Source organism: Tiliqua scincoides, chromosome 9, assembly GCF_035046505.1.
Source record: "Tiliqua scincoides isolate rTilSci1 chromosome 9, rTilSci1.hap2, whole genome shotgun sequence".
Lineage (NCBI taxonomy): Eukaryota > Metazoa > Chordata > Lepidosauria > Squamata > Scincidae > Tiliqua > Tiliqua scincoides.
This window is the reverse complement of record NC_089829.1, coordinates 22,593,654-22,618,822: the sequence shown is the minus strand read 5'-3', so window position 1 is coordinate 22,618,822 and position 25,169 is coordinate 22,593,654. Positions and strand designations below refer to the sequence as shown.

At 52.4% G+C, this 25,169-nt stretch overlaps 1 protein-coding gene across 1 annotated transcript in view; it reads left to right on the top strand.

Annotated features, from left to right (window-relative positions):
• Positions 1-24,653, top strand: part of SNTB2 (syntrophin beta 2) — a 28,324-nt gene extending 3,671 nt beyond the window's left edge. The window contains exons 3-8 of the mRNA XM_066637139.1: positions 13,036-13,249; positions 15,681-15,891; positions 17,247-17,389; positions 18,488-18,684; positions 21,528-21,712; positions 22,633-24,653. Of these exons, the coding sequence (XP_066493236.1) occupies positions 13,036-13,249; positions 15,681-15,891; positions 17,247-17,389; positions 18,488-18,684; positions 21,528-21,712; positions 22,633-22,725 (1,043 nt within the window). The 3' untranslated portion in view covers positions 22,726-24,653. The remainder of the gene's footprint in view (positions 1-13,035; positions 13,250-15,680; positions 15,892-17,246; positions 17,390-18,487; positions 18,685-21,527; positions 21,713-22,632) is intronic.
• The last annotated feature ends 516 nt before the right edge of the window (positions 24,654-25,169 follow it).

Genomic DNA, 25,169 nt, shown 5'->3' with positions numbered 1-25,169 from the left:
ATGTGCAGTTGGAAGAACCTGACTGGCCAGGGCAGTCTCCTTGTGCTACTGTTGGCTGACCCTTGGGTGACTCTCCTTCTCTGCAGCAGACAGACCTGGGGAAGTGCCAGGTAGGGTTGGTGGCAAACATGCTCTTCTGATGCTGCTCATCATACGTTGAGTCCATGCTAAAGAGCTGTAGCAGGTGTGTTACACACTTTTTGTTGGCACAGTTCAGTTGTAGATTGACATGCTGGTATTTTGTTTTAAATTGTTGGGTTGTTGTGCAAATTGTTATGACAGTTGTAAAGTATAAGTATTAATTGTGTTGTGTTGATATGCCAATAAAGGTTTCAGAAAGAAAGAAAGAGAGAGAGAAAGAAAGAAAGAGATTGACATGCTGTATGTATGGATCACTGTGCCTCTCCTTGGCCCTTCCTATTGGCTTGGCACTAAAGAGCCCTTCCTGAAGTGTACTTTGGGGGAGGGGCGTGGAGAGTGTTTGCTTGCATAAGAGACTTTCAGTGCACCGTTATTTTTGAGCAGTAGGCTACAAAGGCAGTCAGTTGCTCAGAAGGCCTTGAGCCAGACTCCATACAGGAAACCCCACTACTGGCTCAAAGCGCATTCCACTCTGTGTTGGTGGCTGTTGCGCTTAAGTTTACAATGTCCTTGTGGCCAATGTATTCCATGGAGCTTGGAGCAAAAGCAGATCCTTGCCTATCTCTGGCTTTAGTGCTGGGAGAGGTTCCAACCAGCCGGGTGTTGTGCACAGGATGCACAGCTTTGGCCTGGTTGTTAGTCAGTGCAACTGGGACTGAGTAAGGATTGATTGATGGACAGTGACAGCTTTGACTTCCCAACTCAAGATTTTTGGCACCCCCCTCCCCTCCCCTCCCCTGCATTATCCTCCTCAAGAAATGCCCTCCCCTTAATTAGGGGCCCTTAAATAGATCCCTGAGCCAGTCTCCACCTCCTTACTGTGTTTTTTTGAAGGCAGGGATCTTATAACTCAGTGCTGGCTTGATTTGACCCTTTAATCCATTTCTGCCCAGTCCACAGGTGTACACATTTTATCCCTGTTGCATATACACAATGTTGGGCAGAAATGGCTTAAGGTGCTTGCTTCAGATTGTAAGCCTCTCGGGGCAGGGAGCTGACTTTTTTGTACTTTGTGAAGTGTCATTCACATTGCATGGCATTGTCTGAACGCACTGCAGTCAACGTGACTTTGAAAGAGTCTAAGCTGAGATTTTGGATTTGGGTTGCAGTTTGAGGCAATGCTGGTCCTTGCCAACACCCAGGCATAACATTGTCCCCCTAAACTGTGGCTGCTTCTGTTGGCTTGCTCTCCTAAGGCTTGCTTAGTTCCAGGGAACAATGCTGTGCCTTTCCCTGCCATTTCCATGTGCACAGTTTAAGGGTGTATAGGCTTGGAGCAGGCTATGCTTCTGCCAGAAATCCACCACGCTGTTCTTATTCTGGGGGAAAGGAAATGCACGAGGAAAGTCTGGTGAGAAATTTGCAGGAGGCTTCTCCAGTTTGTTTTTAACTGCAGCCTCACTAGAATTAACAGCACACAGGCTAAAATTAAACTGGCAAAAGGGGGAAGCTGTGAAAACCTTTCCCAAAATCGTGACAAAACAAAAGCTGGGATCCATGTGGTCCAGGAAGGAGACTTTTTAAGAATGAGGGACCTGGAGAAAAGGGAGCTGAAGGGGACCGACAGGAGGCTCAGCTCTCTCCAGAGTACATGTAGCACACTTAAGATCACAGCTGCAGAAGCCCAACCAAACTGTGTCCCACGAAGCAGGCCAGGCATTGCGAGGTTTAGGCAGAGGACAAAACAGCTCACAAGTGGTATTCAAGAAGCCGTCATGAGCAATGAGGCCTCCTTTGGAGAACCTGGAAGTCCTGTCCAAATGAGGAGAACAAGAGGAACATACCCATGCTGGACAAAGAAATGCCAGTAGACAGGCAAAGAGGGAGGTGGAACAGGGAAGAATTTGAGGAGTGCAGGGCAACAGACACCCAAGGAGACAACAAAGCTGCTTCCAGGGCATCCAAAGCAGGAAACTTGCCAGTTAGGTGACTGGACCATTGGATAGTGAGGTACCAAAAGGGATCTGTAGGTTGCACAGCAGCCACAAGTGTTCATTGGCATCCCTCTTCACCACAGACGATGGAGGGCAGGTATGATGGAGGGCAGGCCATCTTAAGCAGGTTCTGCCTGGGCTCCTAAAGATGGTAGCGAGACTTTGGGGTGAAAGCAGGATCTTACTCGTATCCCCAACTCCCCATTGGGCCTTGCTGGTGCTAGATGAGGAGCAGCTGCTCTGATGTCTGCTGAGTCAAGCACAACTGTGCAGTCCTTCCTGTTGAGTGAATGTCTTTAAAAAGGGAAAGAGGGGGGACCCGGGAAACTATAGGCCAGTCAGCCTAACATCCATACCGGGTAAGATGGTGGAATGCCTCATCAAAGATAGGATCTCAAAACACATAGACAAACAGGCCTTGCTGAGGGAGAATCGGCATGGCTTCTGTAAGGGTAGGTCTTGCCTCACGAACCTTATAGAATTCTTTGAAAAGGTCAACAGGCATGTGGATGTGGGAGAACCTGTGGACATTATATATCTGGACTTTCAGAAGGCATTCGACATGGTCCCTCACCAAAGGCTGCTGAAAAAACTCCACAGTTAGGGAATTAGAGGACAGGTCCTCTCATGGATTGAGAACTGGTTGGAGGCCAGGAAGCAGAGAGTGGGTGTCAATGGGCAATTTTCACAATGGAGAGAGGTGAAAAGCAGTGTGCCCCGAGGATCTGTCCTGGGACCGGTGCTTTTCAACCTCTTCATAAATGACCTGGAGACAGGGTTGAGCAGTGAGGTGGCTAAGTTTGCAGACGACACCAAACTTTTCTGAGTGGTGAAGACCAGAAGTGATTGTGAGGAGCTCCAGAAGGATCTCTCCAGACTGGCAGAATGGGCAGCAAAATGGCAGATGCGCTTCAATGTCAGTAAGTGTAAAGTCATGCACATTGGGGCAAAAAATCAAAACTTCACATATAGGCTGATGGGTTCTGAGCTGTCTGTGACAGATCAGGAGAGAGATCTTGGGGTGGTGGTGGACAAGTCGATGAAAGTGTCGACCCAATGTGCGGCGGCAGTGAAGAAGGCCAATTCTATGCTTGGGATCATTAGGAAGGGTATTGAGAACAAAACGGCTAATATTATAATGCCGTTGTACAAATCAATGGTAAGGCCACACCTGGAGTATTGTGTCCAGTTCTGGTCGCCGCATCTCAAAAAAGACATAGTGGAAATGGAAAAGGTGCAAAAGAGAGTGACTAAGATGATTGCTGGGCTGGGGCACCTTCCTTATGAGGAAAGGCTACGGTGTTTGGGCCTCTTCAGCCTAGAAAAGAGACGCCTGAGGGGGGACACAATTGAGACATACGAAATTATGCAGGGGATAGGGAGATGGTCTTTACACTCTCACATAATACCAGAACCAGGGGACATCCACTAAAATTGAGTGTTGGGCGGGTTAGGACAGACAAAAGGAAATATTTCTTTACTCAGCATGTGGTTGGTCTGTGGAACTCCTTGCCACAGGATGTGGTGATGGCGTCTAGCCTAGACGCCTTTAAAAGGGGATTGGACAAGTTTCTGGAGGAAAAATCCATTACAGGGTACAAGCCATGATGTGTATGCGCAACCTCCTGATTTTAGAAATGGGTTATGTCAGAATGCCAGATGCAAGGGAGGGCACCGGGATGAGGTCTCTTGTTATCAGGTGTGCTCCCTGGGGCATTTGGTGGGCCGCTGTGAGATACAGGAAGCTGGACTAGATGGGCCTATGGCCTGATCCAGTGGGGCTGTTCTTATGTTCTTAATGTGAGTTGAACCAAATGCTTCACTGGGATCAAAGGGTTAATGTCTGTCTCAGCTCCTGGCCTGATGCAGAAGGCAGGAAGGCTGCTGTGGAGAATGCATGAGCACTCTGCAAAGGGAGGACCAGGACTCAGCAACACATCTGTTTGTGTCCTGGGACTGGACTGAGGAGAGCCTTCCCGCCAGAAGCAGGGATTTCTGAGATCCGTCCCAAAGCAGAAATCAGTCTCGAAGGTTGAGGGTTCAGCTGGATGGAGTTATATTCAGTTGCATTGTGCAAGAAGAGGGGGCTTGCCAAGCGCTAGCCAGGACCCCTTCAGGACCTGCCTGGGGACCTCGCTTTAGGGTCAGCTTGCATCTGACCTATGTGGTGTGCAATGGGGCCGATAGGCTGAACTGGACAGGCATTGCGCTGGGTGGGACTCTGGCATTGGTAACTGGCCCAAGTGACTGTGTCCTGAACCTGCTTGTTCCATGATGAGAACTTGTGCCAGGCCTCTTCCCCTTCCCTCCTCCTCCTCCAGTCCTTGTGACTTTGCACCTGGGCTTGTTAGATTTTGTTAGATTGACTGTGTTCCCCTGGATTTGGAGGTGTCATGTGTCCCCATTGTCATCCCCTGGATGTTTTTATGTTTGATCTGTTGCTCTTCAAAGCCATGATCCCCTTTTGTATCCTGAATTTGTCTACTCCACATGCAGGTTCCTTGAAGCTTCTACGTATTAATCCTTCACAATATTCACATTCTCCTTAAGGAAAGAAACTTGAGGAACAGAATAACCAGGATGTACTTTTCAGTTCAAGGTGATGGGGGGGCAGCGACTCCTAGTCTGACAAATGCAGCAGACTTAGCTGCCTCTGGGCATCTATGGGGGCGCTTGCCTGATAGGCTTGCTGTTTCTGCCTGTCCTGCATCAACTGTGTGCCTGCCCCATCTTTGCTTTGGGGGGGGTGAAGAAGGGAGTGTTTAACTTTGTGACCTTGTCAAAGAGCATTTTTGGACCCATGTGTGGGTGGGTCCACATCTGGCAGCCAGCTGTGGTGCTCCTCCAGTTTGCTGAAGCAGCACTGCAGGGAGGCTGCTCTCCACCCCAGCTTGTGCTGTGCATGGAAGAAATGGCCTTGCCTTCCCAAGATTCCCTTGCGTGGCCCCAGCCTGCCGCCTGGCCCCAGCAAGGAGAGGAGCCGATTAAAGATGCAAGGAGATGAGCATAATCCCGGGATCAGCACCCCTCCTGCCTCCAGGAGGCTAATATTAAATGCTGAGGCTGATGCTTCCCTGCTGGGCCACTCTAGCATCTAGCTGGTAGCTGAACCCTTCAGCCAAGGGGAACTGGGTGGCTTGGTCAGGCTCAGGCTGAGCAGATCAAGGGCCTGCCTTTTGATATCCTGACTCCTCCAGTCCATGTGCAGGTCTTACAAGAGCCCAGCTGAGATTTTGCTGCCTGCCAAAGTGGATCGGCCTGGGAAGCTGGGCAGACCTACCTGCAGTTGCTGCAGGAGGAATCCTCTCCTGTGCAGCTGTGGCAGGCACTGCCTGACCTTGCAGGGCAGCCAAGCACCACGCATGGTACAGTGTCCTCCCTGGCTTCAGGCAGGATGTTTGGGATCATTTTTTGAGGGGGGGGGGAGTTTTATTAACCTGTTGCAGCAAATCCAAAACCAGCTTCCTGTGACACTTTGGAGACAACATTCAATGTGTCAGCCTTTCAGATGCCACAAGGCTCTTGTTTTCACATTCCCTAATTGTATCACTCATTTTGTAGCCTTTGGGTTGGGGGCTGGGCCTGGAGAAGAGGTGGCTGCAGCTCTGAATTCGAACTAGAGCAGACCTGGGGGACAAAAAGCTGTCAGCTGCATTAGTTCACCATCTCTTTCTCTGAGGGTTCCTTGGAACCTGGGGCTGTTGTCTCATGCAGTCAGCATGGCTCTTGGGTTGGCGTACACAAAACCAAACATGAAAGACCCAGAAATGCAGTGGGTTAGATCCAGAAGGATGAGCTGTGTTCCACACATGCAGTGGGGCTTCCCTACTCTTGACCCTCCACTGCAGCTCCTTGGGACTCCCTGAAAACCTGCTTTGGAGGACTGGTGGGCCCTCTGGAGTGCCAAGGGATGAAGCATGAAGGGCCTGCAATGGGAAGGCTCGAAATACCTTCTTATTCCTGTGAGGTGTCTTGGGATCCAGCCCAATGAAATCAGCAGTGATGACACAGCTGACATTCCAGCCCTTTCCCAAAGAGTGAGAGTGGAGCAGTGTGACAGACAGAAGGCCATGACAGATGCCATGTGGGAGGCTTGTGCTGGTCAGGGTGGGTGCCTGGGGGTCTGTGCCTTTTTTTCCTGAACTCTGACCTTTCTAGATGCCAAGCTTTCCACTCGACAGCACGTGGTCCTAATGAGGAGGTGAGATGGAGGTACCTGCTTGAGTGAGGCAAGTGCTGCTTGGGAGGGGAATGAAGTTCTGCTTGGGAGAAGAATGAACTGCCCCCCTCTCCCAGTGCAGTTGGAGTCCCTAGTAGCTGCAGGAGGAGGCTGCATTTTTTTGAAGTCACATCATGATTTTTTAAAATCGTGACTTCCCTGCATCGTGTCTCTTTTGGACCCAGAAGGAGGAAATTTTTTTTGTATGGACTCATCCTCTGTCTCATGGAGGCTGCCATTCTTGTTCATAAACATCACACCTGGGTTTGGGCTGCTGAAAAAGACCAGCAGCAGGAGAAGTGGACCTGGTGCCTTGAAAGCACCTGTGGGTTCTGCCCTGAATGAGGGGCTGTCCTTTCGGATTGTTGAGGCAAACTTGTTTCTGCTGTCTGAGCCTTCAGGGTCAGGGACTGCAGGTTCTGTGGAGTGAATTGGCCACAGGCAGAGCTCCTGGGTGAGGCCAGGCCATTGGGCAAACTCTCCGCCTCCTCATGGCAGGGACAGTGGGAAAGTCTGTGCTGCTGCCAGAACCCTCCACCTCAAAACAAAGCTGATGCTTCTGCCTCAGAGGCTCCCAATGTGGCCGCGTCCTGTTTTTCCGTTAGCTGCGCTCATTGTCTATTGTGCCTGGATAGAGATGGAAGAAGCGGGGCGTATTGTGCTGCTCTTCAGTGGGCCTCTTTTGAACTGTGTTGTGAAACAGTCTGAAGCACACGGGGCACTGGTGGGGGCTCTTGGGGATCACTGGTGTGCAAGAAGCAGTTCTTGTTGCTGCTGGTTTTTCAGAGAGACTGAGCCAGGCATGGGGGAGAGGGGTGTGGGGGCCACAGAATCCATTTGTGCAGCCAGCCAACACCTGATTTTGGAGGTGAAATGGCCAAGGAGAGCAGGGTGGTGGGGTTCCCCATCCTAGAAAAGAATTCTGTGGCTGCTGAAAAACATGTGATGAGCTCAGATGCTGCCAGCAAATTGAGAAGAGATCGGTTTTCATTTGAAGTTGAGGAGAGGGTCGCAGCAGTGTGTGCCGCATGTCTGAGAAGCAGACAGTCCTTGCACAGAGTCGGCTTGTTCTGGGCTTTGAGGCCCTGTTGCTTGGTCCACTTGCAAAGCGGGCTGCGATGCAAAGCTGCACTAAACAGGGCCACTTTCTCTTACTTTAGGCACATTGGCAATTGTGAAGTCTGGGCTTCTCCAGCCTCTGATTCAGGGAGTCTTTCAGCTTCCCATATGACTCAGGGCTTTGATACACTTGGGGCAGAGCTCGGGATGGCCCAATGGCTGTGGCTAATGGGGTGGAGCCTCTTTCTTCTCCCCTTGTGGCTTGAGCCATGAGCCTCATCCACCTGCCAGCATTATCTGCTTATTCCAAGCCTGTTCTTGTTATTTGATAGGGGATTGGCTTATGCTTGCAGGGGAAACAGAGATGGCATTTCCTGTCACCATACTTGTCACTGAAGGTGGACGGAGAAGATGTGTAATGGGCAGGGACAGGATGTGGCTTTGCAGAGCCAGCTCTGTGGGCCAGTGCTGGCCTCTTGCAGTTGCAGACGCAGAACGACCTTGGCCCAGTGATTGCCATGAGCAGCTACAGGCTCTCAGAGCCTCCTACATCTCCCCTGTTGCCCCCTCCAACTTTTATTGCTGCTGTGGCAATATCAGCTAGAATACAGATCAGGGCATGCATCCAAGCTCGCATTCGCGCACTGTCAGAAGAAGTTTGAGGGACTGCGCTGGGGTGCTGAGTGGGTCAGAAACAGGCTGGAATGTCCTGCAGTCAAACTGTCTTCAGAAAGCAGAAGTGACCACCAGTGTGGTTATAACATGTGCATCCCCCAGACCTGTGTGCAGTCAGTCTATCCCCTCAGGGTGGCTTCCGCCACCCAACCACTGGCTGTGGAGAGAAGCAGTGGTCCACCCTCCCACGCTGTGTTGGGGAGAGCTCTGAGCAGAGTGCCCGCCCAGCTGAGAGAGCTTTGCTGAGGCCATCGCAGGGTCTGCAGAGAACCTGAATGCCTGTTTGCAGCAGGGGTGAAAGAAACAGGCTCCATCTGCAGTGGACTGCGAGAGGAGTGTAGTGATGTGGGATGAACGGGCCAATTAGGATGAGAGAGTGACACTGTTGTACATCAAGGGAGGCTGGAAATACGGGGACAGACCCCCCTCCTCTGGGCGGAATTTGGCCTGTCTTTCCAGGAATGATTCAAGGTGCTGGTTATGACTTTAAAATCTTGTGTGGCTCAGTGCTGATGTGTCTCATGGACCACCTTCTTCCCTGGGAATCTGCTCATCCTGTAAAATCTTTGATAGAGACCCTTGTGGATTCTGCTGCCTTCTGAGGTGCAGTTGATGGTGGTCTGTGGAACTTCCTGCTCCAGGAGTTGCAGGGCCCTTCACAGCTGCTCTTGGAGAGGCGGAGAAGACCTGCCTTTTCCAGAAGGCTTTTTTAACAGTCTCTGATGCTGCCTGCAGCTGTTGCCTGGTGTTTGCTTGCTACTGCTATGTGAGTGTGTCTTTCCCTGCTCTCTCTCTCTCTGTGTGTGTGTGTGTGTGTGTGTGTGTGTGTGTGATTGGACTTTGGCTTCCTTGCTGCTGGTAGTTCTTGTGTTGGGTTTTGTTATTTTTTAAGGCCCTCCTGATTTTAACTTGCAAACCTCCCTGAAATCATAAGAGATGGGCAGTATGGGAAATTTTAAAAACAATTTATCAACTGCTCCTTAGTGCCAGAGTGGCATACAATAAAATAATAATTGAAATAGGTATCAACAAAATGCCTCAACAATAGAGCAGAGCAATAGGAATGAAACATGGTAAAATGGCAAGTAAAAGATTTCCACCAGGCACCAAGAGGAATACAGGGGTCGTGCCAGACAAACCTCCTTGGGGAGGGGATTCCAAGGACAGTGTAGCAGGATAGTTGTGCGGGCTCAGTCTTTCTTTCTTGCCCCAGGTGACAGTGAGGGACAGACACACATGTACACCTTCTTTCCCAGGGTGGGTGTTTTGCTAGCACTGTTGTAGAGCAGGACCGCACCAGAGATCTGCTATACCATTTGAATGCTCCTATTCTCCCACTGCCTGTTTGAACTGGGATGTGGAGATACCAGGCAACTTCCCCTGGGGGATGCATCCAACATGGCTGCAGAGGGTGGACTCTGGGACTGAGACAGTGGAGGACAGGAGTCCTTCAGGGAGGATTTTGTGTGCCAGCTGTGGTGCCGATTGGGGTGTCTTCGTTGAGCCACAGGTTCCCAGCTGTTCAGGCAAGCTGGGTAGGATCTGGCTGTGTCCTTGCAGGGTCTGATGGGTGCATCCAAGCCAAATGTGTGGAAATAATAATGTGAGTGAACTGCAGTTGAGAATTAGTGGTTTCTGGAAAACCAGCTTCTGCAGGCCTTGTGGCTGGGAAAAAGTGGTCAGTTCCTGTCTTGGAGAGGATAATCAGAATGTGCTTGACCCCAGTGGAGGCATAACTTGGACAACAGCAAAGAATAGCTTTGAAGAGTTGCACTTTCATCAAGACAAGCCTGGGGGAAAATGTGCTGGAAGAGGGTGTGGGGCAGGCAGGCCAGGTGTTTCCTGCTGCTCTTGTCCACCAGTTTGATAAAGACCCCTCAGTGGGAGAATGTAATAAAGCTTCATGTAGGTGGGGAGAATTCAGGGTCGCTCCATGAAATTGGGAATAGCTTCTCGAGGAGCCTGATTCTTCACATCACATGTCATTAACTTATGGGACTCAACTGCCACAAGCTGCCATGGTGGCCGCTGGCTCAGATGGCGTTAAAAGGGGATTAGACATATTCACAGAGGAGAGAAAGTGTAGCCCTGTCCATGGCTGTTAGCCTTGATGGTGAGATGGAACTTCTCAGTTCGGGAGCAGTCTGCCTCTGCATGCCAGTTTCTGGGAGGGGGGGAAGCTTCAAGGAGAGCTCTCTCCCCTTTGTCCCCTGGGGGTGAACTTCCCAGCAGGGCACCCGCATGACCACTGTAAGAAGCAGATGCTGTGAACCAAGGGTCCACCTTGGTCTAATCCAGCAGGGTTGCTCTTGAGGACTTGGGCCCTGAAATACTCCTCTCTTCTAAGATCTGGGGCCACAGGTGCATGTGGCTTTATGTCTCCGAGCTGCCTCCATTTCCCAGGGTGCTTCTGCTGCAACAGGCTGTTGAATAGGCAGTGCTTGTGACATGCATTGCTTCAGGACACGTGCAGCAGTTCCTGATCCTCAAGAGCAGCCGCACCCAGCAGGTCCTGCAAAATGAGGGAGGAGCTGGCGCTGCTTCTAGAGTAGGTGGAGATTCTCCCAAGAGGAGCACAAGGAAGGCTGTAGGCCCAGAGAGCCTGCTTTCCCTGTCAAGTTCCTTCTGCGTTGTCCTCTCTTGCAGAGAGTGGCCACAAGTGCCATCGCTCCACTATTCTCTTTCCCTTTCTGCAGATGATTCATGACCTGTGCTGAACTTTGCGCTTCTGGTGTGGAAGCAGGGGCCTTTTCTGCAGAAAATGGTTGCTTCCGCATATTTGTGTTAACTAAATCTCGCTTGACAGGATCATGCACAGCCGAGGGGGGGTGACTGATTATGGAAAGACCACCCAGGAGCACCTGTTTGTCTCTGAGCAAGGGTTGATGGCATGGGGTCTTTGCTCCCATGCTCGGTCCAGTCGCCCTTGCTGTCTCTGCCACAGCCAGGGATGATGTCTGGTCTGACTTCAGTTCCTCCACAAGGCCAGCAGTGTTTGGAGCTGCTTGCATTTCTCTGCCTTGATCTTGAGGAAAGGACATATCCTTGCAAGCAGGGGTTAGAGACTTGGAGCCCATTTGCTGCAATCTCCTTGAAAGCCAAAGGCAGGGCTTCTGCTCACCCCACTCCACCCCCCATGTGGTGTTGCCTGCTGTGGGTGTAGGCACTGCATGTGCCCTTCCTTGAGGAGCAGAAACCTTCCCAGTGCTGGGAGACTGCTTGGGCACAGGCTGACACGCACCTTTCATCTCCAGTACCATGTACCAGTTGCTGGTACATGTCTCTTTTTGTGAGGGTGGGGCTGTCTCCCCTCCTCCCCATTTCTAAGGATGCTCAGAAATGTTTGAGAGCTCCAGGGGCTGTTCTGGGAATCCTGGATTGGGCTTGAAACCAAATGGATCCTGGAAGGCGAGCCTGTGTTTGGAGGTGTTTGTTGCTGGAATGCCAGAGCAATTCAAGCCTTGCCTGGGTCTAGCCAGTGCCTTCTTGGTGTTCAAAAGTTAAATGTGGAGCCATTAAACTTGGCAGGTCTCCAGTGGGGGTGGGGGAGTGGTGCCTTGCAGGGTTCCCAATTGCCTTTTGCATTAACGTATGGAGCAGGGAGCACCTGCCCAGACTCTGGGTTGTGGGAACTTCACCATCCCTCAGCCTGTGCACCTGCCTTGGCTTGTAGTCCTAGCCTGAGGCTTGCCATTTCCAAGTTGTGTGGGTGTCGTAGATCCATGAGAATCCAGAGGAGAGGAATTCTACCTGAATTTTCACTTTCAGTCAATTTTCAGTCACTTTCCTGGCATTCCCAAACACAAATGCCTGCCCTGCTGGGCCCTGGAGGGCTGGAGTAGGAAGGACTGGAGGATTTGGGTGTGACCAGGCCAAAGATGAGCCAGGCCTTTCCCATCCGCTTTGTGTTACTGGTTGGGAGAGAAGTTTTGTTTTTTCCTGTGACACATCCAGCTCCTCTGTGCGCCTTTTTCCTGTGGAATAACTGTGTCTGCCACTTTCCTTTGGGCAGTGGTGGAGCTGGTGGAGAAGCAGTCAAAGGAAATGAACTTCTCCAAATGGGTGACCAACTGTGCCAGCTGAGCAGCCCCATCTGGTGATGAAACAGGAGTGCATCCCTGCTCCGCCCCTAGGCCACACAAGGCTGTAACAAGGAGGGCAGCTCAAACGGTAGATCACCCTTTTGAGGATCTTTGTGCAAGCTCACTTGCCGGTATCTGTGTATCGCTTGTGTATCCTGGTCTTGTGACCACAGAGAGTGCTTCTGCCGGAAACTGGATGGGTAGATGTGTGTGGGCGTGAGAGAGTGCAAGTCAGCCATGTGCCACTGTATTTATGACGACATGCTTGCTCAGGAGCCACAAGGCCCAGAGTTCATTGGTGCCTGCTGGCATTTCCTGTGCACAGACAGGGGCAGTTGGTGGGTCTAATAGCAGGACGGGATAGGCAAGTAGCAAAAATAGTCTCAGAGGAGGCAGGAGGGAGTCAACTCTCCTGGTGGAATTTGCCTGTCCCAAAACACATGGGAGTGAGTTCGGCTGGTTTCTGGTTTCCAGGGTGCACAGGACTGCTGCCTCTTGCAGTCAGAGCACACAGTGTAAAGTCATGTTTGTTTACCTGTGCACAGTTAGTGCGCATGTGTCCCTCCCTGTCATGTCTGGCTGTGAACACAGGTCAGGCAGCCAGAAAAGTGCTTAAGCAAAGGGCATAAAGAGGCTGAAGGGCTGCAATCAAGTCTGCAGTTTTTTAGATAGGACCTTTGGTGGGTGGAAAGGGTCATGCTTCTGGTTTGTGCCGGACTCAGAGAAACTGGCCACTGCTGGGGCATTTTTGCTGAAGGAAGTACATGCAGATCCCTTCTTACCATTTGAGCTCAGTGGATTAAGCACACTCTGTGAATGCCCCCTTCCTTCAAGGGGAGAACTAACCCTGGTAGTGCTACTGTAGGTGGTGTGTGTCCCATCGCCTTTCCAGGCTAACAGCTCTCCTCTCCGGTCTTGTTCTTAGTGAAATACATGCGGGAAGTGACCCCTTACATCAAGAAGCCATCACTTGTCTCAGATTTGCCTTGGGATGGGGCAGCCCCACAGTCGCCCAGTCTCAGTGGCAGTGAGGATTCTGGCTCTCCAAAACACCATAGCCCTGCCAAGGACCGCAAGGTGATTCCCTTGAAAATGTGCTATGCAGCAAGGAACCTGAGCATGCCGGATTTGGAGAACAGGTGAGCCAAGACTGAAGGGAAGGGAAAGTGTATAAAAGTGTGGGTGACTAGCTTCGTGGGACAGCTGGAGTCACAGAATCAGATTTGAAAGAGACCAAAAGGTCATCTGCTTTCACAGTGCTGCTACAAGACCAATTAATCTACCTATGAGTTCCCTGCAGGGTCCACCTTTCCAATCTACACAGGTCTAGCAAGTGATGTTCCGTCTCTCTTTGCATCCCATGATACTCAGTGCAGCAGGCAAACTCTGACCATGTGTGAGCTTTTTCCCCCTGTCGCTTTTCTGCCAAGAAGACCCAAAATGCGAAAGTGCCTGGAATGGATGGTGCAGACTTGCAGAAGGGCAGGGTGTTGTGGTGCAAATTTTACAAGGAAAGGAGGAGTGGATGTGAATTGTGGGGGATGGTTGTGGTTCTGCAAACTGGGTCGCCAGCATCCATATGGGCAGAGCTCCTGTGTGACTTCAGTAGTTGTCTGGAAAGGAGAATTTGGGTTGGTGCAGCTTCTCCCCTGTGTCATGGTGGTGGGAACAGGTGCTCCTCTAGTGCATATTTTAGTTGGCATGAATGGCTGTGAACCAGGAGTGTGCAGTGGCGGAGTTAAAACAGGAAAGTTTTATAACTTTCTTTGTGCTTTCCTCAGATTTGGGAAAGTAAAGTATACATGTTCAAAAATTGGGAGCCCGTCCCTCCCTCACCGCAAGTCACAGCTAAGAAGCTCACTAAGAAGCTCACCATGCCTCACTTAGAGCCATGGGGGACAGAGAGGCTCTGTCCAGGCCCTGCATGTGGCAGATGCCTGCGGTGGCTTCACTGGGTGGTCGGCTCTGTCAGTGGTTCCTGGTCCGAAATGGAGCCTCGTTGTTCCAGGTGCAATTTGCCTCAGATTGCCAGATGCTGGGAAGCCTGCTGCCTGCCTCGTTCTGCCTATGGGTCTCCCAGGGCAGCTGGCTGCGGCCCTGAATGGGGTGGAGTATGAGTCTGATTCGGCACAGCCCCCGGTCTCAGGAGGTAGCGAGTTGTCCTGGCCTGTTCCTTTTGGCATGTCAGCCTGTGCTTGCTTTGGGCGTCCACAGGATGTAAGCCTAATCCACAGGCTGGCTTCCTTCCAGGAAGGGGAGATGAATTTTGGGCCCTGGCCACAGAGGAAGTGTCAGCTCATCCCCTCCGTCCCTTTGCTGAGTGTTGAGTTTCAGCTGGCTGCCGCTCATGGAGCAAGTGAGCAGAGTGGGGAAGGGGGTTTGCAGCTTGACCTCAGGCTCTGCAAATGCCCTTTGTAGGAAACTCTGGTAGACCTTTCCCCCCTTCCCCCCCCTCCTTGCCATTGCCCTGTGCTTGGACTTGCATCCATCCCCTTCCACTCTCTCCTGCCTGGCTGCCTGCTGAGTTGTCTGTGGAGGTTTGCTGGCCCTTGCAGTGAAGGGGAAGCCTGTCCAGACAGCAAGTGCCAGGCGGGAAGTGGCTATGCACTTGCAAGTCACTTCCTGTCCGGCCTCAGGCTCCAGTCCGTATGCAGGCAAGCTTTCAAGCTCGTGCCAAAGGGCCCTGACATCCAGTCAGGGGAGCACAAATTCCCAAAAGAGGCTTTTGTGCCAAGCAGCTGGGCATTCTGCAAACTGTGGCCAGACCAGATGCTCCCTAGGGTGGCACAAAAGACCGGTCAAATATTCCTGAGTCTACAGCCATGGAGCAGCACTCGCCTTTCTCCTTCACGGCCTGACTTGCCCAGCCCTGCCTGGCAGCCTGCAGTCCTGTAGTGGGCTTTTCTGCTCCACAGCTGTGGGTGTCTAAGGATCACCTTCCAGACGTCAGCCATGTAGCACAGCTGCAGGCAGAGGGAGGAAATGGCTCTTCAGTGAAGTTGCTCGGGGCTGCTCCTCTTGAGGTGCCTCTTTTGGTGCCCCATGGCGGCAGCAGTCCTGAGCTGGCTGCACTCAAATGTTCTGCTGCTGGTTTTTGAAGGCTGACAGGTGGAGCATGCTCAATAGGCAGTTGCATGCCTTGTCAGATCACCTGTGCTGGGAATATGTCGAGTTGGTTGCACAGCCCAGCAGCAGTTGCTCCAGTGGAAGTCAGTAGCCCAACCAAAGGCCTCTGTTGGTCCTGGTATCTGGGTAGCTAAGACAAAGTATATGTTCTGGGCTCTCCCGCCACCCCCCTGCATAATGGAAGCTTAACCCTGACAGTTCATGCAGTCAGGGATGGTTGGAACCTCCACAGCTTAGAGTAGGGGCTGTGTCCTTCTTGCTAGTGGCTCGCTCTGACTACATTGCGTTCAGCAGTCCTTGGTTGGGATCTCTTTGCAGGCAGCTCTGATGGAGGCAGGAAGAGGCTGGCAGCCACTGGAGAGAAGCCCTGGCTTGGCATGCCCTACCTGCCTGCCTCTTCACTTAACGCACCACTTTGCCCTTCCTCTCTTCCTTGCGACACAGGTTGATAGAACTGCACTCGCCCGACGGCAGGAACACCCTGATCCTCCGCTGCAAGGACTCCGCCACTGCACACTCCTGGTTCACAGCCATTCATGCCAACATCATGGCTCTCCTCCCGCAGGTCCTGGCCGAGCTGAACGCCATGCTGGCTGCCAACAACACCCCGGGGAGCAGCAAGGAAGTCAGGCACATTGCATGGCTGGCAGAGCAGGTATGCAGGTGGAGGGTGTGGCTGGGGAGGTCATGCAGGCTGCTTGCCTTTGAGCTGGGTGGCTTGAGTTTGAGTGCAGCGGAGACACAGAACACGCTTCTGTAGGGGCAGCAGCAGCCTGGTTCAGCTAAAAAAGTTTGTGTGGTTTTGCTTCTGAGTTCTGTTCACTTTCCTGGTCAGAGAGGGATTCCAGGTGAAGCTAGCTGTTCTGACCACTGCAAAACACCCTTCTCTCTGTCTGCCCCAGAGGCAGATTTCTCCTGCTCGCCCAATTGGACCGTGTTCCCTGTTTCCAAAGCATTGTTGTCCTGATCTAATAAGTTTAGCTTTGGAGCTGCAGCCTTGGGCTGCTGTGGAACAGAAGCACCCCTCCCCCCTCCAGCACCTGACCTGTTTGCAGCTGGGGTAGGAGATCCAGTCTTGGGACAGCAGCATGGCCTGAAGTAACCCACTGGGGTCCTTCCAGCTGGCCAGCTTTGCCGCAAGCATACTCTCCGTGCTGACTCTGCTCATGCCCTGAAAGATCCATGCATGGGAGCAGGATGAGAAGGGAGCTTCCTTTGTAGTACTCTGTGGGGAGCCAAGTAGTCCTGGGAGGAGGCATCCTGCTTGGTCATGGGGGGAGGGTTTCTGCTCGGGTTAGCAATGAAGGAGTGACAGTTTGTCCTCCTGAGGAGGAGGAAAGCTCAGCACCCTAGAACTAGTTACCCTCCAGGCAGCAGCTTTTGCCCTCTGGCTCCTGCTGCCATCTCAAGCGCACTTTGAGCGCCTTGGGCAGGACGCCAGGATGGAGGTGCGGGTGGCCGACACAGTGAGCTCCACAAAATCCTGTGCCAGAGGGAGGGCAGGGATGCAATGGAGCCTCTGCCGCCACTGCCCTCTCCAGGTCTGGTTTTCTCTGTGTATCCAGCCACAGAGGATGGTGAGGAGAGCTCCAGAGCAGCAGGATGTGCCCTCTCCTTCCCATGAATCCTTGCAGAGCCCCATGAAGGCAGAAGGGGAAGAGGAGAGGGTTCTTCCCCACTTTAGAGTTCCATATGTCAACCTGGGAACTCCAGGTTTTCCAAGGTTCAGCAGGGCGTAGAGGCTGGGAGCCAGGAGAACCAGTCAGGGGCTGATGCCAGCTTTGCCAACCCTGCAGCCAGTCTGTTGCTCCCAGTTCCCCAGCAGGGGTCATTCTTCCCCCCCCCCATTACTGCTGATCTGATCTTCCCTTCCGGGAGTAAGGCGGATTATAAATCTAATAATAATCATAAATCTGCTGCACTTCCTGGCAGCTCCTGTCCCGCCCTGGGGTGTTCCTTGCTTCTGAAGGCAGCCTGCACATGCCCCCTCTTTCTCTCGTCCCCTCATAGGCCAGGCTGGATGGAGGGAGGCAGCAGTGGCGGCCTGTCCTCTTGGCAGTGACGGAAAAGGACCTTCTGGTGTATGACTGCATGCCATGGACCAGAGATGCCTGGGCAGCCCCATGCCACAGCTACCCCCTGGTTGCCACCAGGTAAGGCTTGCTCTTAACTGCAGCTTGGGAGGGAGGAGCCCCTGGTTTGCATGCAGAAGGTTCTGCCCTGGCAGCACTTCTAGACTCTGGAGAGCCATTGCCAACCAGCCAACGCAAAGTCTGCAAAGGGTGCCCCGGTGAGCAGGCTGATCCTGGCTAGCTCGGCTGATGGCACTTCCTGTGACCAGGCGCTGCAAGTCTCCTTGGGGCTTTTGCTTTCACAATAGAAACATACCTTGTTCCAGAATGTGGTCCTGCTCCTGCTGTGTCTGTGGCCTGAGCAGACCAGTGTGGATGGCACAGTCCCTGGAGACCTGCAGCTGCCAAGAGTGCCCTTCTCTGTCGCCCTGGCTGTTTCCAGGTTGGCAGGTCGTGGTCACATCTCCAAAAGCCAAGGCTCCAGCTGTGTGTGCTCAGGGTGGCAGAGGGGGGTGTCTAGCCAAGGTTGCTAGCACTGGAGTGAGGGCCTGCTTGCTTGTGAGCTCTGCCTGCCTGGGCAGGCTCACACAGCTTTTCCTGCCCTGGCAGCTGCGGAGCTGGCTGGGTGTCCACATTGCCGGGTGGGAGCCTCTCCTCTGAGCCTCCAGTGGGTGTGGCTGCTGGCTGAGGCTCCAGGGCCCCTGCAGCTGGATTCAATTAGGCTCCCACCCAACCCATCCCTCTAGCCAAAATCCAGGGGAAAAGAGACTCCAGCCTGAGCTGAGCCTGTTTCTAGTGCCTGTTCTGTCCCATCCAGCAGCCTCTGGTCTCCTGTACTGGCTCTGGGCTTGTAGCTGCCTCTCCTGTCCGTCAGTGACGTGGGCATCTGGATTGTGTTTGTCAACCTTTAGTTTACTGCTTCTTGCATGAAGGATGTTGAGGAGCAGGGGGGGAGGCTAGGCTGTGGGGCCAGTCTGGAGGGTTTCTGTGTCATTCCAAACAAGGATTTGTAACAAGAACTCCCTCCAAACAGAATTTCCAAGTGTTGGGAGGTCTGATTTTTCTTAACAAGCTGCACGTCTGTAGCCCCTCCTTCACGCAGAGCAGCCCTCCACCTCCCTTGCAGTCTTGTGTGCATCCCTGTTACTGACAAAGGCCCTTCTTAATCCCCACCTGCAGGTTGGTGCATTCGGGCTCAGGGCGCAGATCTCCCTGTGCAGGATCGGACCTCACATTTGCCACCAGGACTGGCTCTCGCCAGGGCATTGAGATGCACGTCTTCCGTGTGGAGACCCACCGGGACCTGTCCTCCTGGACCCGCATCCTCGTGCAAGGCTGCCATGCTGCCGCAGAGCTAATCAAGGAGGTATCTTTAGGTATGCCACCAGCTGCCCTGCTTGTGGGAGGGGGGACGCTTGGGGTGGTTTCACGCTTCTGAGACTGACTGGTTGCTGAGCAAAGAAGTGGATTCCAGAGAGGCTGCTTGTTGGAGACAACGGCCTCCCTCCAGCTGTTCTTGTGGCTCAGGCTCCCTCTGGAGTCCACTGGAGAATTGCAGGCTGTGCAGGCAGCATTCTGGCCATCACTGGCCCAGCTAAGAAGACCCACCTTGTTGGAATGTGAGTGCTGTGGTGGTAGGGAATTGTCTGGGGTGTGCTCTCCACTTAGGAGACAGCTGAGCATGCAGATGAGCATACAGCAAGTGCCACTCTGCAGGTCTCTGCTCGCAGACACCAGTAGGTCAGCTGCAACCTATGGCCAGCCTGCCATAGTTGCTCTGCCACTCTTGGCCTTACTGCCCTGCTGGTTGTTGAATGGCTCTCTGCATTTTTCTGTGCCTCTTCCAGGCCTTGATTTTTGCACAAGTGAGTTTGCATGACTGGTAGCGAGGTCTGTGCTGCCCGTAACTATTGGTTCCAAGCAAGCCACTCTCCTTGATGTTGTTTCATGGGAATGCTTTGGAAGAGTGAAAGGAGGGAGCCCTTTGGCTCCTCTGAGTCCCCTTTCCTCATGCAAGCAAAGGTGTCTTGCTCCTTATGCCTGGAACCGCCTTCCCAAATGTTTGCCTTCCTTCTAGTTTGTCCACTTTTCTGTGAAGCCTGGCTCAATCCCATATCCCAGTGAAAACAGGCCCAAGTATGTGACTGTGCAAGAAATGCATATGTTGTTGCCTCTGTGCCCCTCCCCTTCCTCTGTTGTCTCCTGGGTGCAGGATTTTAGATTGCAGACTTCTTGGGGCAATGTCCTGTTCTTATCCTTGGCAAATTACCACCCATGTTGACAAGACTGTACAAGTGAATAAGGACCAGTTTTGAGCTCTGTGACCAAGTTGGGGGCTTTGTTCCTGGGTGGCCTGTACCCAGATTAGTCAAGCCATTTCCTGCCACCTTTGGGCATGGGTGATTTTGAACGGTTCTTGTCTAGGTGCATCATGTAAGTCTCTTTGTGCAGGTCCCCTGGCAACCAAGGTGTTTTGTGGCTTCCTGATCACCCTGCTGGTAGCCCTGTGCAAGATCCCTGGCCCTTCCTGTTTTCAGGGATGTGCTGTCCTAAGGACACAGAGCCCCTCCAGCTAAAGCTGAAACATCCTGCCCTGTTGCATTCCCAGGGGGTTGACTCATCTGTGCTCCCAGGGCAGAGCAATCCTTTTCTTCCTGAGGCCAGATAATGTTTCATATGGCTGTCAGAGCTTCCTGGCAGGAGAAGAGAGATTCCCATCCCGGCAACCACAACCTGACAGAGCAGCTGCACGTGACCCAAAACTTCAGGGAGAAGTGGTCTTCGTATTGTTCCCACAGATGCTCCCACAGTACAAGCTTTGCCTTTTAGTTGAAGCCGAGGGCCAGAAGCTGCCAAGTTCAGGCTGCTGCCATGGTGGGCCAGTATCTGCCAAGTGCAGGCTGCTGCCATGGTGGCAGGCTGGGTCACCTAAGCAGCCGTGGCTGCTGGTTCTCCAGGGCACTTAAATTGCTGCTGACAAACCGGTTCTACCCTACATTCAGCCACCCTTGACTGGCCGGCATCACGATATGTGCTCTTGCTCCATTTTGGCTGGTGGTTGCCATCCTTTCTCATTGAGGCTGTCTTTGCAAAACATTTGGAGACTTGAACTGGTGAGGTTAACAAGAGCCAGTGTTCTGGAGTGTGTTGCTTTGCCGACTGCCAGTCCATTTCCAGACAATTCGACTATGATTTTGAAAGCCCTAGATGACCGGAAATCGGGACTCCCCAAGAACAGTGCTTCCTGCATGGGCCCACCTACCCTCTTGCAGGCTCCACCCAGTTGCGTGCCTACCATAGACCTGCCTGGGGCAAATGGGGGGGGGCGGATTTCTGCCCGGGGGGGTGGCGATAGCCCACGGGAGGGGCGCCATCGCGGAGCTTTGCTGTGGGCGTGGGACTGTAGAGGTCCGCAGCTGGCTCCACTACTAGTTGAGGGTGCAGCAGGACAAGGGAAAGGGCCTTCACCAAGAGCAGAGTACATAATGTGGAACTCCCTGCTCTGGGAGTGGTCTGCCGCCATCGTGTTAATGGGGCTCTGCCTTGGCTCTGTGTTCACTGTTCGGGACCACTTGTTTGTTTGTTCTTACCTTATATTGGTCTTGAATACAGTAAGCTAGCTTCAGTGTCCTTGTAATGGAGATATTCTCTGATAAATAAATACATGCTGTTAGCAAATTGCTGTTGATGAAGTCTCCAGGGAGGAGTTGAAGGAAACTTTTTAAAAATGTATATTTGCTAATAAGCATACTGGGCAGAGTATAAGACATCAGAATGGAAAATGAAGTGCCTCTTGGCTGCAGGGAGTGTGGAGGCTCTCCTGCCTCTGGCTAGCTGCTGTTGAGGTGAAGGTTTTAGTTGGTGCAAGAGGGGAGAGCGTGCGTGTGTCAGCCTCTGAACATGTACAGCTGCATGCTCTCCTTCATCTCTTCTTGTGCTTGTGTCTTCCCACTTTCTGTCTAAATGTATGTTGTGAGCTCTTTGGAGCAGGGACAGACTTTGCTCTCCATATTCTGTAAATGGCGCGTATCCTACAGAAGTGCATCCATCCCAAAAAATTTTGAAAGCTCCTTTGCTGCCAGGGGTGAGGAGAGGCTTTGATTGCCAGGACTGAGATGGGTCTCATGGCACCTGCCACATATATCTTGGGGAGGGGGATTGGCAGGCGGAAGGCGGGGTCACCTCCTCTCAGCCACTGTATTTTGTTCTTGTGCTGTAGGCTGCGTCTTGAACAACCAGGAGGTCTGCCTCACGGTCCACTACGAAAACGGATTCACCATTTCCAGGGAGGAGGCGGGCTCTGCCAGCCTTCTTTTCCGATACCCTTTTGAGAAGCTAAAAATGTCTGCAGACGATGGCATAAGGAACCTCTACTTGGACTTTGGGGGTCCAGAGGGGGAGCTGGTGAGTAGGATGTCTGCAGCTGGCCTGGAGGGCGGGGTGGCGGCTGCACAAGGGGGGGGCTCCTTCTCTGTCAGTCGAAGTTGCTGAACTGATTCAGTGCATCTGATGCTTTACTTATGGTTCAGAGCAGTGATTTTCAACCTTTTTCAGCTCATGACACACTGGCAAGGCACTAAAATGGTCAAGGCCACACCATCAGCTTTTTGACAATTGACAAAGCACACTGTGCTGTCAGTGGGGACTCGCATCCCTTAATGGTCCTATTGATAAATGACCCTCTCCCAAATTCCTGCGGCACAGTTGGGGACCATCTGCGGCACACCAGTGTGCCACAGCACAGTGGTTGAAAATGGCTGGTTTAGAGCCTGCCCTATCCCAAGGGATCAAGATGAGTCAAAAATGGGTCAAAGAGGCTTCCATATAGTATTTCATATATAATTTAGTGCCCTTCTGTGAAGGGCTTAAGGAAATGAGGAGTGCCAGCAACATTTATACTGCCCCCATCCAGAGAGACCAGGCTAGTATGAGTTTGCTTTTTAAACTGGAGCCAGGTGCAAAATAGTGACTTGGATGGGTGGGGGACAACGACATCTGTTTGGGATGAAGTGGACACGCCCAGAGCAGGGATTTGGTTTCACTTCCAGAACAGAATTCTCAGTCCTTCCCTTTCAAAAACCCACTCCTGTTTTTCCACCAAGCTTCCCTCGCTTCAGCACCCTACTTAGAAAAAAAGAAGGGGGACATGCTTTTTTGCTGGCATTGTTAAATAAATGCCTCTGATGATGATGATCTTTATCTTGCATGTTGGCCCAGCTTGCTTGATTCAGAGTGCTGTTGGAGAAGTGTCACTTCAATGGGGAGGTTCATCCTGGTGCCATGTAGTGACCCAGACTCTTACCTCTGGTGTTCTTCCTCCTCAGACGCTGGAACTGCACTCCTGCCCCAAGCCTGTTGTCTTTGTGTTGCACACGTTTTTGTCAGCCAAAGTGACCCGCATGGGGCTACTGGCATAAAGGCCAGGGCAGGGCTGCTGGGAGTGTGTCGCCCTTGGAAGCAGCGGCAGCGAAGAAGCACCACCTCTGCGCACTTGTTCTTGTCAATCTCCAGCATCAGTGCCTTGACCAGGACTCGTGATTGGCAGCTGCATTCCAGATGCTCCCCTGACTGAATGCGGCAGCCACCTTCCCAGGAGGAGGAAGAGGAGGAGACGGTCTTGCTTGCAGGCAGTCTGACAGCAGACTTCCACTTGCTCCGAAAGCCCCACAGTCCTCTCAGCAGCGCTCAGGGTGTTTTGTGCCACAGGAGGATAGATGGGAGGTGGCCATGGCAGGCCACAGAGCAGCTCTTGAAGCCATTTCTTCTGTTGCTCACCAAATGTGCCTTTGGGTAGAGGAGGGAGGGTGTCAGTGCTGGCGGCAGCAGGGCCAAAGGGACAACTCGATATATGTAGGGTACACCTGGCAGTGCCTGAAGTGTTGCAGGCCAGTGCCCAGCATGGTGGGGCCATGTCTCTTGGGGGAAGGCTGCAAACAGCAGCTGTCCTGGTCCTTTTGTCTCTTGGAACTGAGAACCCTGAGAATGGAGCTGGAGTGTGCGCACTGCACTCCCAGCAGAACGCAGAGCCTGATTCAGCTGCAGAGGAGAGCTTGGTGGAGCACTGTGGTACTGCCTGAGACCAGCCACAGCCCTTGTGCGATGGATCAAGAGTGTGGCACTCCTCCAAGGGACTCCTGTGAGATGCCACCTCCCACAGTGCAGAGGCTAGCCATGCAGAGGGTGGCGTGCTGTGCTGCCTGGACAGCTTCCCCAGTCTGGAGGTGGGGTAGGAAGGTCCTCAAAGGATACCGGGAGCTGCCCAGGGGATGAAGCCAAACACTCAGATATGGCTGGCAGTGAGGGAGCACCCCCCTTCCACTTGGCTTCTGGGGAGTCTCATTCATGTTGCTCCGTTCAGTTCCTGAGCCAATCAGTGCCAGATGTACTCCTTTCTCTGTTTACTGAAGAATTGTGAGGTGCTAAGAATTGTGAGCAGCTCAGTGGGCTCCTTGCCAGTGCATGGGTTAACATCCATGAGATGCTCCAACCTGCTTGGCCCTCTGATTGCTGGCATTACCTTGCACTTGTGTCCTTCCTTGTGAGTAACCATTGGAAGGTGTCTGTTCTTTGGAGCAAAGCAGCTGGTTTCAGTTGTCTCCTGGGGCTCTGCAAGTGTTTTTCCCACCTTTCTGGACTGCCTGTCCCAACCAGGGGACAAGCCTGTTCTACTAACCTGGCCCCCTCACTGGCCAAACTACTGCCACCATCTGCTCCGTGCTGCACAGAGTTCCCCTTAACCAAGCCTTAAACTGATTGACTCCTCCATCCCTTCTTCCTTCTCTCAGGGAAGGTGCCTTTTTCATAAAAGAGTGTTGTTTTTGTGCGGGGGGGGGGAGTTAAACTTAAGCTGGTTATCTGAACAGACCTCTTACTTCAACCTCATTTCTGGGTTATGAAGTTCTACAAGGCAGCCAGAGCTCACACACTTCTTGTTTTTAAATGAAAGCTGAGACACTTGGCACCAGTACAGTGGAAAAGCAAAACATGCTGCCCTGCCTTGTTGCCTGTAAGAGAGCAGGATGATGATGAACTTCTCCTGCCAGCCAAGCACGGAATGTTCCCATGTCACAGTCCCGTTTGTGGACCGGGGGCTAAAGATAGTGTGAGGGACCCTAAGTGCAGACTTTGCTGTGACAGCCTTGCTCCAAGTTCCCGGGGCCCTCAACATGGCTGATGCCGAGCCTCACTGCAGTGGGGGGGATAAGAGGGAATGGCAGGCTTGCCAGTCTGTGCTGTAGACTCCTGGGGATGCTAAGGCTTCCAGAGGCAAGTCTCCATAACTGCCAATTGCAGAATTGGAGGTTTTTCCAAAGAGAACGCAGCTAGTGATGGGGGGAGAGAGGTTCCGAAGTGTGAGAAGTTCATCATCATCCTGCTCTCTTACAGGCAACAAGGCAGGGCAGCATGTTTTGCTTTTCCACTGTACTGCACAAAGAGCTACCAAGTCACAGCAGGGTAGATCCTGGGCCAGCCAAAGCTCTGCAGTTGGGCTAAAACATGCACAATGGACATTTATTTACAACTTTGACTCTTGAAGCAGGGAGTAGAATTCTGGAAAACATGCTGTGGACTGGTGGTTGAAGAAGGCAAGTGGGGTCAAGTGTGGTGGACTGGGCTGGGAGCCACTGGGAGCAGCTAAACCCTGGATTCCTGCCAGATCCTTTGCATCCAAAGGTCTGAGCCAAACGTCCCTGACCAAGGAAACTGGGAACTCCGCAGTTAGATTGTCACATCTTGATGTTTCTAACTCAGTCAAACCAACACACCAGATTCATACTGTATTCAAATTTTAGCTTTAAGTGCAAAGAGTATTTCATTGTTCTAAGAGGGATCATTTTGATCCTAATGGAGACCATCTAAT